The sequence below is a fragment of the Fulmarus glacialis genome, unplaced genomic scaffold (genome assembly GCF_000690835.1).
Source record: "Fulmarus glacialis isolate BGI_N327 unplaced genomic scaffold, ASM69083v1 scaffold205, whole genome shotgun sequence".
Lineage (NCBI taxonomy): Eukaryota > Metazoa > Chordata > Aves > Procellariiformes > Procellariidae > Fulmarus > Fulmarus glacialis.
In genome coordinates this window covers 10,828-25,992 of record NW_009214647.1, presented here as the reverse complement: position 1 = coordinate 25,992, position 15,165 = coordinate 10,828, and the positions used below count along the sequence as shown (strand labels likewise).

General features: G+C 42.9%; 1 protein-coding gene across 1 annotated transcript in view; it reads right to left on the bottom strand.

Moving 5' to 3' along the window:
* Window positions 1-12,345, bottom strand: part of MPZL1 (myelin protein zero-like 1) — a 21,097-nt gene extending 8,752 nt beyond the window's left edge. Inside the window, 4 exon segments of the mRNA XM_009578602.1 lie at window positions 1,134-1,266; window positions 5,913-6,126; window positions 9,436-9,596; window positions 12,282-12,345. Of these exon segments, the coding sequence (XP_009576897.1) occupies window positions 1,134-1,266; window positions 5,913-6,126; window positions 9,436-9,596; window positions 12,282-12,345 (572 nt within the window).
* Between the last annotated feature and the right edge of the window lie 2,820 nt (window positions 12,346-15,165).

Here is a 15,165-nt window from a genome sequence, read left to right as displayed (position 1 = left end):
CAGCAGGAAGACACCGGAGAGCACGTCACTGGGAAGGAAGGCAAGCGGACCACCTCACGCACACTGTTGGTGCATGACACTGCAGGCTTCTTTTCAGTTCTTAAGGGGAAGGACACATGCAGAAAGGGAAAACCACACAATTTTGAGCACACACAGCCGCCTTTGCTATATTTAGCCTTACCATTGGGCAATGGCCAACTCACTTTCTCTAAGCTCTCCAACTGGGAAAAGGACAGGGCAAAGTTTAATTTAGAAATCCCCACAAATTTATTGTTGGAGTTATTTTCTTTTATCCCACAGGCAACCCAAAGAACCTGCAGGAAGCAGGAATATTTGTTGGGGAAAGAACAGAAGAAAGTTGTAAGTTTGGGGTTTGTTTCTAAGGCTACATACATAATTTTCATTCTTTCTTATAGAAGCAAATTACCAGCTAATTAGAGAGGAGAAAAAAGGAAGCGCCTCCTCCACCAGCACCAAGCTCCATCACCACAGGATCAAGTCTGCCTTTGTTAGTTCTGGTTGCTTTTTCGTATGCCCACTCAAAGATCTGTGGTTCACTTCGGAGTTCTCCTCCTAACACTAAAAACCTTGCAGGGATGGTAACAGTTAACAACAACCAGACAGTGAATGGGAATGGATGCAGAGTGGCTGCTCCTTCCTTACTTTGAAGTGTGGTGATGAATGGGGTTTTGGCAAGTATACTCCAGGCTCAGGGGCCAGACATTGATAACTGAAAAATCCAGTCTTAACCTCAACACAGAGCATTTCTTAAAAGTGCATGTGTGGCACTTTTCCTTAGGGGGCTGGGGGAAGCAGAGCTGGAGGGAAGGGAAGGGGAACAGAGCAGAGCTAGGGGATCTTGGATTAAATGTTCTTAGGGCATATATGCTTGTGGCTGGGGATCAACTCCAGCAGTTAGTGATTTTGAAGTGCGACTCGTGGTCAGGTCTTTTCAAGCACGGTACAAAGATAATCATTATAGGCAGATGACAAGTGTTCCACATGACCATACCCTATCTCTAGCCACAGTTGCCAAGACCAGGCTGAAACAACTCCTACCCCCCTCTAAGCCCTCCCTCTGATCGGGCTGCTGTTCCTCACATCATCCACAGGTGAGGAGGGAGATCTCTTACCCAGAGTATCGTTTTTTAGAGTTGTTCTTTCTGATGACAAGACACACGACAATAGAGATGAGCGGTGAGAGACCTGTAACCGTACCGATGACTATCCCTGCCACCATGGCAATGGGGAACGCAGGCAGGCTGTCTGGGGAGAGAAGGGAGAAAACATTCAACTCTTCTGCATTCCCTGATTAACAGAAGTGCAAACCACAAATGCTCTTGACCTTGGATTCGTTTAGAGCAGAAGGCACTAATGTAATATCCAGGAATTGTAACATGCAGCCCAACCGGTAGTGATAGCAGGCAGCCAGCAGAATAATGTACGAACAGAGCACACACCAAGAGTGTTCTTAATGTCACCGTCCTTCAGAAGAGAGTTTATATTGAAGCAAGAATTTTTACATGTCAGGGAACACAAGTGACAATGAGGACAACCCTGTCTCATTTTGTATCTGAAGGGAAAAAAAAAGTTACATTAATCTGGCAATTCCCAGCGAGGTCAACAGGAAAAGGCAGGCACACTTGAAAGCAGATTTGAACATGGCGCGTTGCTAACCAACTAAGAGCCCTGGGTGTTCTTTGGGCAGCATGCAGCAGACAGCCTAGGTACTACCCATCATCACTCTTAAGAGTGCTTATACATGACTCCGGTGTCTCAAAATATATCTCTAGACATTTTTATAGAGTCATTCTTTCCCTTCTTAAGTCAGGATCATTGTACGATACTAGAAATACGCTTATAGGAACACAGTATTGCTTTACTCACGTTTTCCCCAATATAATTTTGGGGGAGGGTAGGCCAAGAAAGAGCAGCCAGAAATAAAAGCCAATCAGAGAATGAATACAAAAGACTTACAAGATAAAGAATACACAGGCTACCATTATAGCTTTTCCCAGTAAGAAACGAAGTCTCTCCCCTCCCCTTGCATCACGTTTAATGCAAGGAACATCTTAGACCAGAGGGTTTCTTACAAGACTCCACGCTACACTAGCTACTTGCACCAAATACAAGTGAATCAGCATAAGATCCAACAAGTAAAACATCTTATATAGAAAAATCTTTCTCAGATACCTGCATCTGATCATCACAGAATCGTTGAGGTTGGAAGGGATGTCTTGAGATTGTCTAGCCCAACCCCCCCTGCTCAAGCAGGGTCAGCTAGCACAGTTTGCTCAATACTCTGTCCAGTTTGTTTTTTATTATCTCCAAGGATGGGAGACTCCATAACCTCTTCAGGCAACCTATTCCAGTGTTCAACCACAGTAAAAATGTGTGTTCTTATATTCAGACAGAATTTCCTGTGTTTCAGTTTACACCCATTGTCTCTTGTCCTGTCACTAGGCACCACTGAAGAGCCTGGCTCAGCCTTCTTTAGATCCTATCAATGTACATAAATACCTGGTGAGAAGATCCCCCTGAGCCTTTCTTCTCTTTTGCAAGCTAGACAACCCCAGCTCTCTCAGCTTCTCCTTGTATGAAAGGTGGTCCAGTTCCTTAACCATCTTAGTCTCCCTTTGCTGGGCTCATTCCACCAAGGACCACAGACCATGCTTATACAAAGCATTCCCAGCAAGTTTGCAGTCTGTAGACCAAGCCCATTTTGACATACTTATCTAGAAGGGAGCAGCACAACACAGTACCCTGAAGCAGGGGCATCATACTAAGAAAACAAGGTTTACATTCAGTACTGTTCATTTTGAGTTCGGTGACTTTCAGGAGAAGGGCTACATGATCTCTGTTTCACTGATCATACCATCATTTGGCTGAATATTGCATCAGCAGCTTTCCTAGCTCTCCAGTGTTAGATGCCAATTCATAACAACGTGGTAATTCAGAGTCTTAGTAAGAAATTAAAGATGAAGACGTGAGTGCCACAATTTGGAGGAAGACATCCCTTCTTTCCAGAACCTTTCAGAAGCCCAGAGATCCACCTGCTATTAAGGAAGAGGGTCCTACAAATGGTAATATTTTTCAGATACATAAGACTGAGATTGTGTTTGAACCCCATGCAAAGATAAACAAATTTATTTTGAGGCATATAAGAAGTAGGAGTTCCTGTGCTTTTTCACCTTTCCAAGTGCAGGAATAACTGTCTGCAAAAGCATCAAAACAGACATGCATTTCTGTTAGCAGACCAGCTGTTGCCTTGTACACAAGAAAAAAAAACAACACACACACTTTTTCAGAGCTAGACAGTAAGCAGCAATCCAAAACTATAGTGCAGAGTGTCTGCTGAAAGAGTGATATTAAAAATTTGATAGTTTTTTCATTTCTTTGACTCAGGTGGGGTTTTTTGGTTGGTTGAATTTGAGTAAAGGACAGCAGTTATGTTCTGTTGACAGAGGTTTTTAAGACCGTATAAAAAAATGCAACTGTTTGCACACGAAACTAGAGTCTGGCTTTATTGCCTCTCAGAACATGGTCCAACAGACTGTAGAAAAACTCACACAATTTTACGACCACATAGTTCAGCTGAAGAATTTCTCCCCCCTCATGTTTTTCTTATATTTTTCAGCATTCCACAGTTACATGAATTCCTCATAAGTACTTGCAGAGCAGCCAATGACTTCATTGTAACAGACAGTCCCCATAACCAAACACCAGCTCCGAAAGCTAACATTTAAGTTAATAGCTTAACACAAGCCAAAAATCCAGCCTTTCAAAGAACACTTTTCACTAAATACCACCCTAGTTCAAAGCAACTTCCATTTTCACTGAAAGTGTGTTAGTATCAGTTTTATGAAATAGGCAGGAAACTGAAGTTTTCCGTTGTTGCTAAGTATAAAGATTTTCATACAACAATTCTAATTTTTTCCCCCATGAGAGTTCAAATCAAAGATGGGCTACCTCCAGATAACACAAGCTGTCTTGAACACAGTGTTAAGTAGCTTCCTATTACAAGTAGGGCCAGCCTAATGCAAGGACTTGGAATTCCCTACAAATTTCTGTCATTTAGGCTTTGAACAGTAGTCCTTTCCAGATTCAGATGCACTATGAAAGAACATTCTTGCTTCTCATCCCTGTCAGTAGGATTCTTCCAACGTAGCTGATGGAGCTGTTTGTGCAAACACTATGAAGATACTGCAGTGAAAATCAGCTGAGTTAGCTTGGCTTGGCAATTTTAAACAGTTAAGCCAACCCAGAACTTATTAAATGTTTAACCCAAAATCTAAGGCTAACCAAGTATCTATGAGATCATTTAAATGGGTAAAGTATGTATGTGACTTTTAACAGTTTACAACACCAGACATATGATTCAGAACAATTAAATGTATACATAGTAAAAAAAAAAATGCACAAGAGTCAATATGTAATTATTTCAATTTCTCCAGCTCAGTTCAGGATGAGTTACAACCTATTACAAGAGCAGTACTTTCAGGTAAAGTCAGAATGCAGGACAGCATTACAGCTATAGCTTGAAAACCTGTTTTCAAGGTCTTCCTAAGAATTTGAAGACAATTGTTGCAGCATTTTTCTGATGACGAGAAGTATTGCCAAATACAAGGTTCCCTTCAGAAACAGTGAGATTCTCTTGTCCAGATGCTCCACCTATGGGGAAGTCGGCATGCAAGTCTGTTGAAAAATATCAGCTGAATTAGTGTACTGAAGTCAGTCTCCATTTGCTTAATCTGGGTTAAAATCTGAAGAGGCTTTGCCAAGACAGCCTGACTTTGCCAAACCAGCAGTTGCTTTACGGCTTCTTCATAGAGACTATCAATACATTGTAAGAAAATAAACTGACCCTATTTTATATAGATTTCAAACTTCCAAGAAACAGAAAGTTCTAAGTGATGGCAGGACGTCCAGAGGTCCCATCCAACTCTAACTGCTCTGTGAAGAGAAGAGTTAGATATAGACCTTGCCTACATAACTACATGGAATGACCTCATGAGCAGGGGTACACACCTGTTATAGCAGCAGTACCATTCTAATTAGAGCATACACGTAGGTATCTTCCCTAACATATTAAAATCTAATGGAATAGATGTATCAGCACTGCCATTTATGAATTCAACATTTATTCTTGTCCTTATTAAATATAAATTTGGAAATCTGATCACTGTAAGAACCATTTCATTGTAGGAACAGTCACACTTTGGCTGACCTCCAGCTTAGCTAGAACAATCAAATGTTTTGGATGGCCAAGGGAAATAAAGAGCCAAATTGACATACAGAATATAAGTGCTCTTGAACTGTGATCACTGTTACCAAATGCTAACCAGAAACCTTAAATGACTGCAAATAGCCAGCCCTTGCCGTTTATAAGGGTCACCATGGATACTGTAAGAACATCTGAGTAAAAGAGACTGAATGCACATCCAACATAAACAACTTCGCATGGAAGACAGTAGCATTTCACTGTCTGTCAGTACGTGCTCGGGCCAGATTATTAGTTTTCCAGTATATATACTGGACGGGTTCCAAAAAGAAGAGTCTGCCACTTTCTCTCCTTGCTCCCCAGATTTCAAAAGTCATCCTAACCCCTGATGTAGCATAATACAGAAAAAAAATTCATAGGAATTTGAAATGAGAAGATGGGTTTTCATCAAGGCTTCCATCAGCTTTAGCTAATACTTGTTAAAAGCACAGGAATTAGTGGGTATAGAGGAAAAGGGTATGACATCCAATTTTTTTCAAAAGCTGACAGAATATTCGTTCGATTATTAGGACCTGGAAGAAGAGAATTAAAAAGATAGTTGTTGTTCCCTCCAGGCTACTCCCCCACCCCCAAGAAAAGTGATATAGACACAGAAGGGGGGAGGGGGAAAGGAAAGAAAAAGGGTGAATACCTTTCTCCACAACTCTAACTCGGATTTCTCCCGGTTTGACAACAATGTCAGGTGGGTTCTTGACATCACAAATGTAAGTGCCGTTGTCCCGGAACTGCATGTTTGATATACTGATAGAAGCATCTTTCTTGTTAAGATCTCCAGCCCAAGTGATCCTGTCTTTAAACGGTATGTCTTTTCCAGGGTATGGCTTTCCATTAAAGTAATAGAAAAACTGTAGTCAAGGAAAAGAGGATATAAAAACAATCCAATTAGAGATTACAGAGCTACCATGCTTCTCTCACTACTACAGCATTCTCCCAGAATCCACTGTATTATACACAGCTAGTATTTGAGATTTTTTTTCCTCCTGCCTCACCACTTTAGTCTGGCTTGTTGCCTCTTGATCACATAACCATGCTATGGCTTCTACCTCGATCATACTACCACAACAGACCGCAAGTTTTGGTTTTCTGTTGGTTTTGTTTTGTTTTGTGGTTGGATTGTTTGGGGTTTTTTTCCTGGTTTTGGGGACATGGGGTTTTGCAAACAAGGAAGTGGGGGAAAGAGAAAAAGGCTGGGAACCTGGGAATAATTACAGGACAGAACAGTTCTGGATCACAGCCATCTGTCTTTCAGGCACAGGAAGCCGCCTGCATCCTAGTAGGAAAAGGAAAAGGATACCAAGTTTCCTATCTCATGTTTTGTTGTGTGTTACTTGCAACTACAGCACAGCTAAACTAACAGCTAAACTTCCCTCCACCCCCAAAAAAATCCCATGAGCAATTTCGAACATACCTAGCTGTTTTTCAGAAACCTTCACAGTGACTAAATATAACTGTTTCCCAGTTTTTAGGTGACTAAGTTGCACATTGGCTCTGGAGTCCCTAGACATGACCAAAAATCCTTGAAGAATGAACCTGTTTAGTGCAGTCTGAGGAGAAACTGCATATTTCCTTGCTATACCTGACCAAAACTGGAATTTACAGCAGTAGAAGTACACAGACTTCTACAGGACAACTCTGCTTTCAAACATATGGGATGTTTGAACACTGGCCATAACCCTAAGAGAGGGATCAAGGCTGTGTTGCAGGAGCACATTCATTCTTAATTTCACATTCTGAAAGAGAGCAAGACAAACTTAACTCAACCAAGAATCAGTCCGAACTCTCTTCAGTTCAGTCTCCAGAGCATGGTTAAAGAAATTTAAGACAATATTCCAGCCTCCTCTTTCTACAGCCTTCTTTACGAAGCAGTCTCTCTGCCACAGAACAGACTGGCTACAAGCCAGTCCTCTTTCCATTCAAGTCATCTCCCATCTCTTTTCCTGTTCCTACCCTAGATCTGAGGCTTGCCATTCCAACATCCTCTCTATCAGACCTGCACTCTGAATATCAGGCCTGATCATTTGGCAGCACAAACCTTATCCAGACCAGGTATGTGCACATGACCATCTGTTGTGCTTCAGTCAACTGGATGCTTATTTGTTGTCTATAGGCTAGCATAAATCCACAAACCATCTCATCTGGTAGGAAGTCTGCTAGCACACAGTCATCTGTCAAGATTTCGGAGGAAATCTGCATCACTCTGCAGCATTTCCAGCTGGATTATAACCTCTAGCACAGAGGCATTGCATTACCACGCCCCTGCACACAAGGGGAGTCATCCGACTGGAAGCCTAGAAGGCAAGAGACAGATTCCTCAGCTCTCTAGGTGTCCTCACCTGGGGGAGGAGAAATCACAAATGTCCTGAAACACAAGCTAAGTGACTCAAGCCACTCCATGCCTATGATTAAGTGATTTAACATGAGACTTCTTTTGAAACCTAAAGCTGATGGGTTTAGACTGGTTTAAGCCGATTGTGAAACTCTGCTGTCATCAGATGTTTCATTCACGCAGAGATGTCTTTATAACCGGGCATGCGGAGGGGGAAGGGGACAAGCAGGGGAAGCTTTCAGTCAAGTCAGCCTCACCACATGGCCACAAGATTGCCAGTGCTGATTCTAAAGAGGCACAGGACCATCCTTTTCAGGAGAAGCATGGACTTAGCTCAGACATAAGCTGATCATGAGATTGATCTTTCAAATTAATGCCCACCAAGTCATGTAATTGACATGACTTGGGTTCATAAAATCTTCCCTCTATACCTCCCCCAGCCCCTGAAAAGAAACAGGGAATTAACATCAGATCGTGCTGGGCCACTTCTGCTCAAAGATAATTTCCTTTTCTCTAAGTTGTGCTGATAACTACATCCAGGTAGAATGTCTAAATTGACTTCACTTCTAAAAAAATGTGATGTCCTGAAATTGTATTTCTACAATAAGCGGTTTGGACAGTGATGCAGAAAGGGAAGGGCAAAACAGGATATATGGTGGACATTTCTATGGGGAGAGGAAAACATACACACAGATGGCTTCTTTTCACCCATCCTGTTCAACACTGGCAGGAAATATGCCCTACCTCCTTAAGCTTTTGCCCAGCTACTGCTTTGGCTTCCCAAAGAAAAGAGCTCCCTTTTCAAAACTAAGTATTTATTCACTGAGAGTTCAGAAGCTGATTCTTCAGAGCTCTATATATTGAGCAAGATGCTCATACACTGTTTTGGATCATCTCTGTTCTGAGCATTGAAGGGCTCCTAGAGTTTAAATGATCTCATGTCTGCAGCAGAGGAAAGGAGACAAACATTAACAGGCTGAGCAACCTGCTGTCCCCACATCTTCCCTGCTGCCCCAGAGTCCCTTTTGTTCTGCTTCCTCTAAATTCTCACTCAGGGCAAGGAATAAGAGGGAAGCAGAAGTGTCAGAGAGCTCAGACTCAGATGTGCACTGCTTAGGCGACAGAGGAAGAAGACAGCTAACAATCTACCAAAGCCGCTTCTTTGAAGGTTCACACCCAAAGGATCTGAGCACACTTGGGCTCAACATATAGGAAATGAGTGATGGCAATTATTATTAGCCTAAGTTGCTTGCTAGTCTGATTTTTCACTTGTCAAATAACTGAAATATGAGGATGTAACTGCTTACTGATTTGAGCAATTCAATTCTGTTATGAAACGAGGGAGTCTGGTCTTATTTTAAACCCTTTCAAATAGAGGCTATATGGTACACAAGCAGAAGATAAGCCACACGCACAACACACAATGTAACACTGCAGTAGTGGTAATTCAAATTCTGTGACCGCTATCATTCAGTGCACAGCTCCGCAGCTCATTTCAAGTGCAAGAGGATATAGAACTTAGAAGAAGTCCTAGATGCTCATCTACTCCATACATACTGCTACCACACCAACACCCCTGTCCTCTGACTAACAAAGTACTAGTATATTTTACAGTCACTGCACACTCCAGTCTTTGCAGAGATCTAGCATATGCCAATACTTTTAAACAACTCTAAAAAAGGTCCCCTAAAATCACAGTGATGGAGACAGGACACAGGGAAGGAGGCTCCAATCCATATTTGCTTGCTCCTCAGAACCAGCTAGAAGACCTCCGCACACTTATCACAGCCTCCCCTCCCAGGTTTGTTCCCCTACAGCCATTCCTTACTGAGATCCGAGTTGCGGCTCCCTCTGGTTGAAAACTCCAAGAAACAGATGCTGCGCTGCTGATCACTTCCACAGATGTAAATGTGCATGGAAGCTTTGCGTCTGTCCCATTCTCCACAAATATCTCCTCTGGTGTGTTGACCTCTACTGCTGACACTTTGACTGTATGGGAAAGGCAAAGAGAAGAAAGAAGGAGAACAAGTGGCATCAGTGCTGTTTTGAGAATCAGGAAGTTGAAGCAGTAACTGTTCATATCACATTGCCTGTAAGGGGAAAAGAGAAGAGACATCAACAACTCCTACATCAAGTGCGTGCACAGACATTGCATTATACCTGCAATACAAACAAGTATAGAGCAGGCCAGTTCACTTCTCTTTCCTTGTATTATCTGTTACAGGACGTTTTCCATCCACAGATGTTTCCTCTACCACAGTTTGTGGAAGTCAATTCTGTGGTGCAAAGGATGAGTTTAAAATTCTTTCCTACTAGCTGCCAGCAGACATTGTAATAAACAAGCCCCATCGGAGGAACTAACATCTTGGACCCAGCTATTACTCAGTTTCCTCTCTGGCTCCCATCTTGTTTCCCATCTCCAGTTTTTCTCAGCTGTAGGTAGAACAAAAGCTCACCTCCAGAAAGCTGAGGAGTAAACCTCTCTGGCTCCCAGCTATGCCATCTTCTTCTGCTCTCTGGCATGCTTAAGGTCTTCATGTGCAAGACCTCATAAATAATCACTCAGCTATAGTTCAGAAGCATGGGAGTAGTTTAATTTTCTTCTACCATGAGGCTTATGCACGGTCAAAATAGCAAGCAGATCACAACCACCCCCCAGATTTAAAGTAATCAGGGTTAATATTGTGCTCGTACCGGTAGTTTTCCTACAGAGTAAGTGAAATTCAGCGTGATTCGGAAAACCTGTTGAACATATTCTTTATCTGGCACCTTTTAAACTGCAAAGACACTATCCCTATCCAGATTTAAGCAAAGATATATCTGTACATTCATTCAAGTTTATGTTAAGAAACAAAGCATGATCTTGTGACATCACAAAAGAATGTCTTTCAGCATTTGAGTCACGTCCATGTGAAAGCAGAAATCTTGTAAAATCACTGTGGGTGGGTGCGCATGTGACATGTGCCCCTCATAACTCAAATATAAGTTTTGATTTTTATTAAACCATGGGTTTTAGCATACAGATGGTACTCGTAATCTGCTTCTGATCACACGATTCTATGTTTCTGGGCTACAACAGCTTAAATTCAGGGGTTTTCCTCCCTTATTAGAAGATGAAAGCAAGCCTTCCTGCTTCTTCAGTATCTGATTTATTTCTCAACTTTGAATAAACTAGCTCTTGAAGTAGGCAAACTGAAGAGAAAGATGCCAGTCGAAGACAGTTTAAAAAAAAAACCAAAAACAAAAACAAGTAAGAAAAACCCACCTAGTTAGTCCTTAAATCATGGGGTTTATGCTTTTAGTTAGTGAGAGCTACCATCTCAGCAGCCTTCAAAAGTTAAGACAGCAAGCTTCTTTCAAGTGATATAACCATCGTAAGGTGTAGATTTGCCATAAACCAGGTTATTTTATTGAAGCTTAAAATTAGGCAAAGCCCATGCTCCGTAGAGAATTTTAGAAACCATCTTTTACGTATGCAAATTTAAGCCTGGTTCCCCAAGAAAACCAAGCTCACGTGAGCTGTGCCACTTCCCGTCTTCCTCCCTCACCCTGAGACTGCAGAGTCTATTGGGCAACTCCAGCTGATCGGCTCCGGCACAGGGCCACAAACACAGCAGGTAGCGGCAGCTGGCCCTGCAATACCGACCGCCTGCGAGCTCTGGAAGCTGTAGTTCGGTCAATGAAATGGCCGAACAATGAAACAGATGAAAATATCCTGGACATCTGGGTACACCCAACAATCACTACGTGCATGGTTTTGTAGGAACCACTGTCTCTCACCCAACCGGCGTGGCAAACCAGGGGAAGGCAGAGCACATGCCCAGGGGACATGGAATGTGCATGCAAGCACTGCAGGGATGGGAGAATTAAGCATACCAGCTTAATTACAATAACCAAAAGCAGAAGAAACCACTATTCATTCACTTTGCCATTCAGACTCAACACTGTTCACTTCTCAAACTCACTAACTCCTCAGTCCCATCAGGTTATCCCTGATCCCTTGGACTCCCCTGTCATCATTGCTCTCATTTCAAACAAGTGAAAGAGAAACAGCACGCTAAGGGAGGGGGATTTTCATCAAGAGATTGTATCAGAGCTTCCTTTCTCTTGTACGTACTCTGACTATGGGCCAAAAAATATTCTTTTGTGAAACAATTACCAAATATTTATTTGGAACATACAAAGGCTTCTAGCAATTCAACTAAATGAACTCAGAGCTGCTGTGCTTTATGTATTTTTTCCAGCTAATGGAGTAGAAAAGAAAAAAAACTAAAATCCATTGTGTTGAGTCCAAGCCACAGAACAAGCCTCCCTTTCAAGCATAAAACAAGCAAGATGCCCTCAGCATTTGTGTAGGAGGAAAAGAGCCTGCACAGACATTGTCTGCTTGTACATGGTACGGAGAACTCCTTGCCACACACAGGCAGTGGGTAGCACAGATCTGCTTAATCTAAAGAAGTCACTGTTCTAACTCACTAGCAACCTGTGAGAGAACTGTAGCAAAGCAAAAGAAAAAAAAATCCAACTTCTCCCTGCAGTCTGGGAAGGCAGGAATTATGTAATCTTGTACAAATACTCCCAGCAAGTTTAATTTTCATATGTCCTATTGTTGTCTCAACTTCATGTTTTTCTTTGCTCGTTCTCTCCCCCCAGCCTAAAAAAAGTCCCTCACTTTATTTGCTTTCTCAGTGTGCACCGCTTCAAAAAATTTTTTCCTGCCTCTGTTGTCTTACAGCATGAGACATAAGCTCCTCAAATCTTAAAGTGATTGTTTGGAAGTGGTAGAAAGGCCATAACATTTGACATTTGCTCACCGTTAGCCCTCTACTCCCATACTTTCACCGACAGGGTGGCAGTTCCCACTACCTTGAACTCTTTGGCCTCCTCTGCCATAATCATCTCCAGCTCTAGCTCTTTTCCTTCTCTTTCCACGTTTGCCAGGATTACATCCTTCTTCCAGCTCCTCCATCTATTTAAATACTTCAGGTGGAGAAAGTTGAATTTTGAGTCCTATTGCAGTCACACTTACCCACTGCTCCATTCCTCAAGCTTACTCAGCCTTAGTTCCTTTCAAGAGGAAAAAAATTATCACAGGAGACTGTCTGACAGAGAAGAGAGCTTTAGGAAGGGAAGGTCTGCAAGGTACGCATGGCAAAGATAAACATTTGCTCTTCTCCCATAGATCCTCCTTGATCCCATCGCCCTGTGCTACTGCCTGTAGCCCCAGTATTTCCCTCTGAATATCTCTTCTAGCCTTCAATTGCTTTAATTCTTCTTTTCAGCAGAAAGATGCTTCTATTTTTCTCACCTTCCATCAAAATCGTTGGGAAAAAACCTCCTGTGCCTCTTCAGCCATTTCTTTTTCATCTCTAGTGTTGTTGGAGCAGTTTTACTCCAATTACATCAGCTCTTGCCAGCTAAGTTTTCAGCCCCCACACTTCAGTGAAAAGACTCCATCCTCATCTTCCTTCTCAGACAATCCTCCTATTCTTGAAATAGAATCATAGAATCATTAAGGTTGGAAAAGACCTCTAAGATCATCAAGTCCAACCGTTAACCCAACACCACCATGCCCACTAAACCATGTCCCTAAGCGCCTCATCTACAGGTCTTTTAAATACTTCCAGGGATGGCGACTCCACCACTTCCCTGGGCAGCCTGTTCCAAGGCCTGACCACTCTTTCAGTAAAGAAGTTTTTCCTAATGTCCAGTCTAAACCTCCCTTGGCGCAACTTGAGGCCATTTCCTCTCGTCCTATTGCTGGTTACTTGGGAGAAGAGACCAACCCCCACCTCGCTACAACCTCCTTTCAGGGAGTTGTAGAGCGCGATGAGGTCTCCCCTCAGCCTCCTCTTCTCCAGGCTAAACAGCCCCAGCTCCCTCAGCTGCTCCTCATAAGACTTGTGCTCCAGGCCCTTCACCAGCTTCGTTGCCCGTCTCTGGACACGCTCCAGCACCTCAATGTCCTTCTTGTAGTGAGGGGCCCAAAACTGAACACAGGATTCGAGGTGCGGCCTCCCCAGGGCCGAGTACAGGGGCACGATCACCTCCCTCCTCCTGCTGGCCACACTATTTCTGATACAGGCCAGGATGCCATTGGCCTTCTTGGCCACCTGGGCACACTGCCGGCTCATGTTCAGCCGGCTGTCAACCAGCACCCCCAGGACATGACAGTCATACTCTTACTAACTTACTAATCTTACTACTCTTACTTACTTACTAATCTTTTCTTATTGTTCCCATCATGGATCTTCATTCTTCATCAACGCTCTCTCTAGTCTCAGGTCTCTTTCCTCAGTATCTTGTCTCAGGGATCTCATCTGCAAAACAAGTTCAGCTCCCATCACTGCACTGACTACTCAGATCTGTGTCTCTGCTCAGGATCTGTCTACTTATCTTCAAAGAACAGTCTCAGTCTGACATCTTTGTCAATGCTAAGTTGTCAGCTCACGCTAAATGAGACTAAAACAGAGCTCAGGTACTCTTAATGTCAGCCTTGGAGCAGTTTGGTTACCAGGAACTGCAATACTTAGTGGTCTGCTATTGACCATGAATTGACTATAGAAGGTGGTGTACTCAACGTACGCATGCCCAGAGCAAGAATTATTCATTATACAGCATCGCCACCTAATCAACTTTATTGACTTAATACCGTTTTAACTTACTTGCTGCGAATGAACAAGACCTTCCTAACTCTGAAGGTGTAGCTTTCCAGTAGCTTAAGCAGATCTGAAGATGCAGAGCTTCTTGATTTCTTCATAATAACACCAGCATGTCTGCCAGGTTACACAAAACTAGTGAAAAAGCTACATGTTTTCAGATAGTTAAGCCCCAGCCCAGCTCACAACCCCCAGGCACTGTGCTCACTGATACTCTTAAGAGTGGCAATGATACACTGCTCTGAAATCACCCCTGTGGAAGAAGCCTTTACAGTTACCAAGCAGCAAAGTATAGAAAGATAAGGTCATTCAGAATTGATAGCAGACAAGCATTCATAACCACAAGAGTTTGCATCTAGTTAGTTAACCAAATTGTAGTTAACTATTTAGCTTTCAGTGAGATTAAGAGCAGTCAAGCTCACAGTTTTCACCAGAGTAACATGAAAGACTGCAGCATCACTGCTAAGTGAATTTAACTGGTATCTTTGAAATGGGGTACACCTTGATCGAAAAACTCTTAGAGAAGATGGCCACTCGCTGTCTACAGCACACCGATGGGAGTCCTCCTCACGGGTGTCCTCTCCGGGACATCTTTGGCCAGGTCAGCTGCGACTCACCAAGTCACACGTGCTGGCAACTTAATCCGCACAGGAGACACTGCCTGTGTGACTGGCTATCCTGCAGGTCAAAGTCTGGATTCTTCCCCTTGTCCGCTAACCCTAACTGCTTACATTCAAAGCTATATCCTCGATTAAACACAATAATATACAAATTATGGTCCACTCCCCAGAAACAAGTTACAAGGTCATGAGTTGACATAACAAGGTTACACGGGGTTACAGAGATTCACCTATGCCTGCCACAGTCATTTAAACAACACCAAGCATCCAAGCACGCAT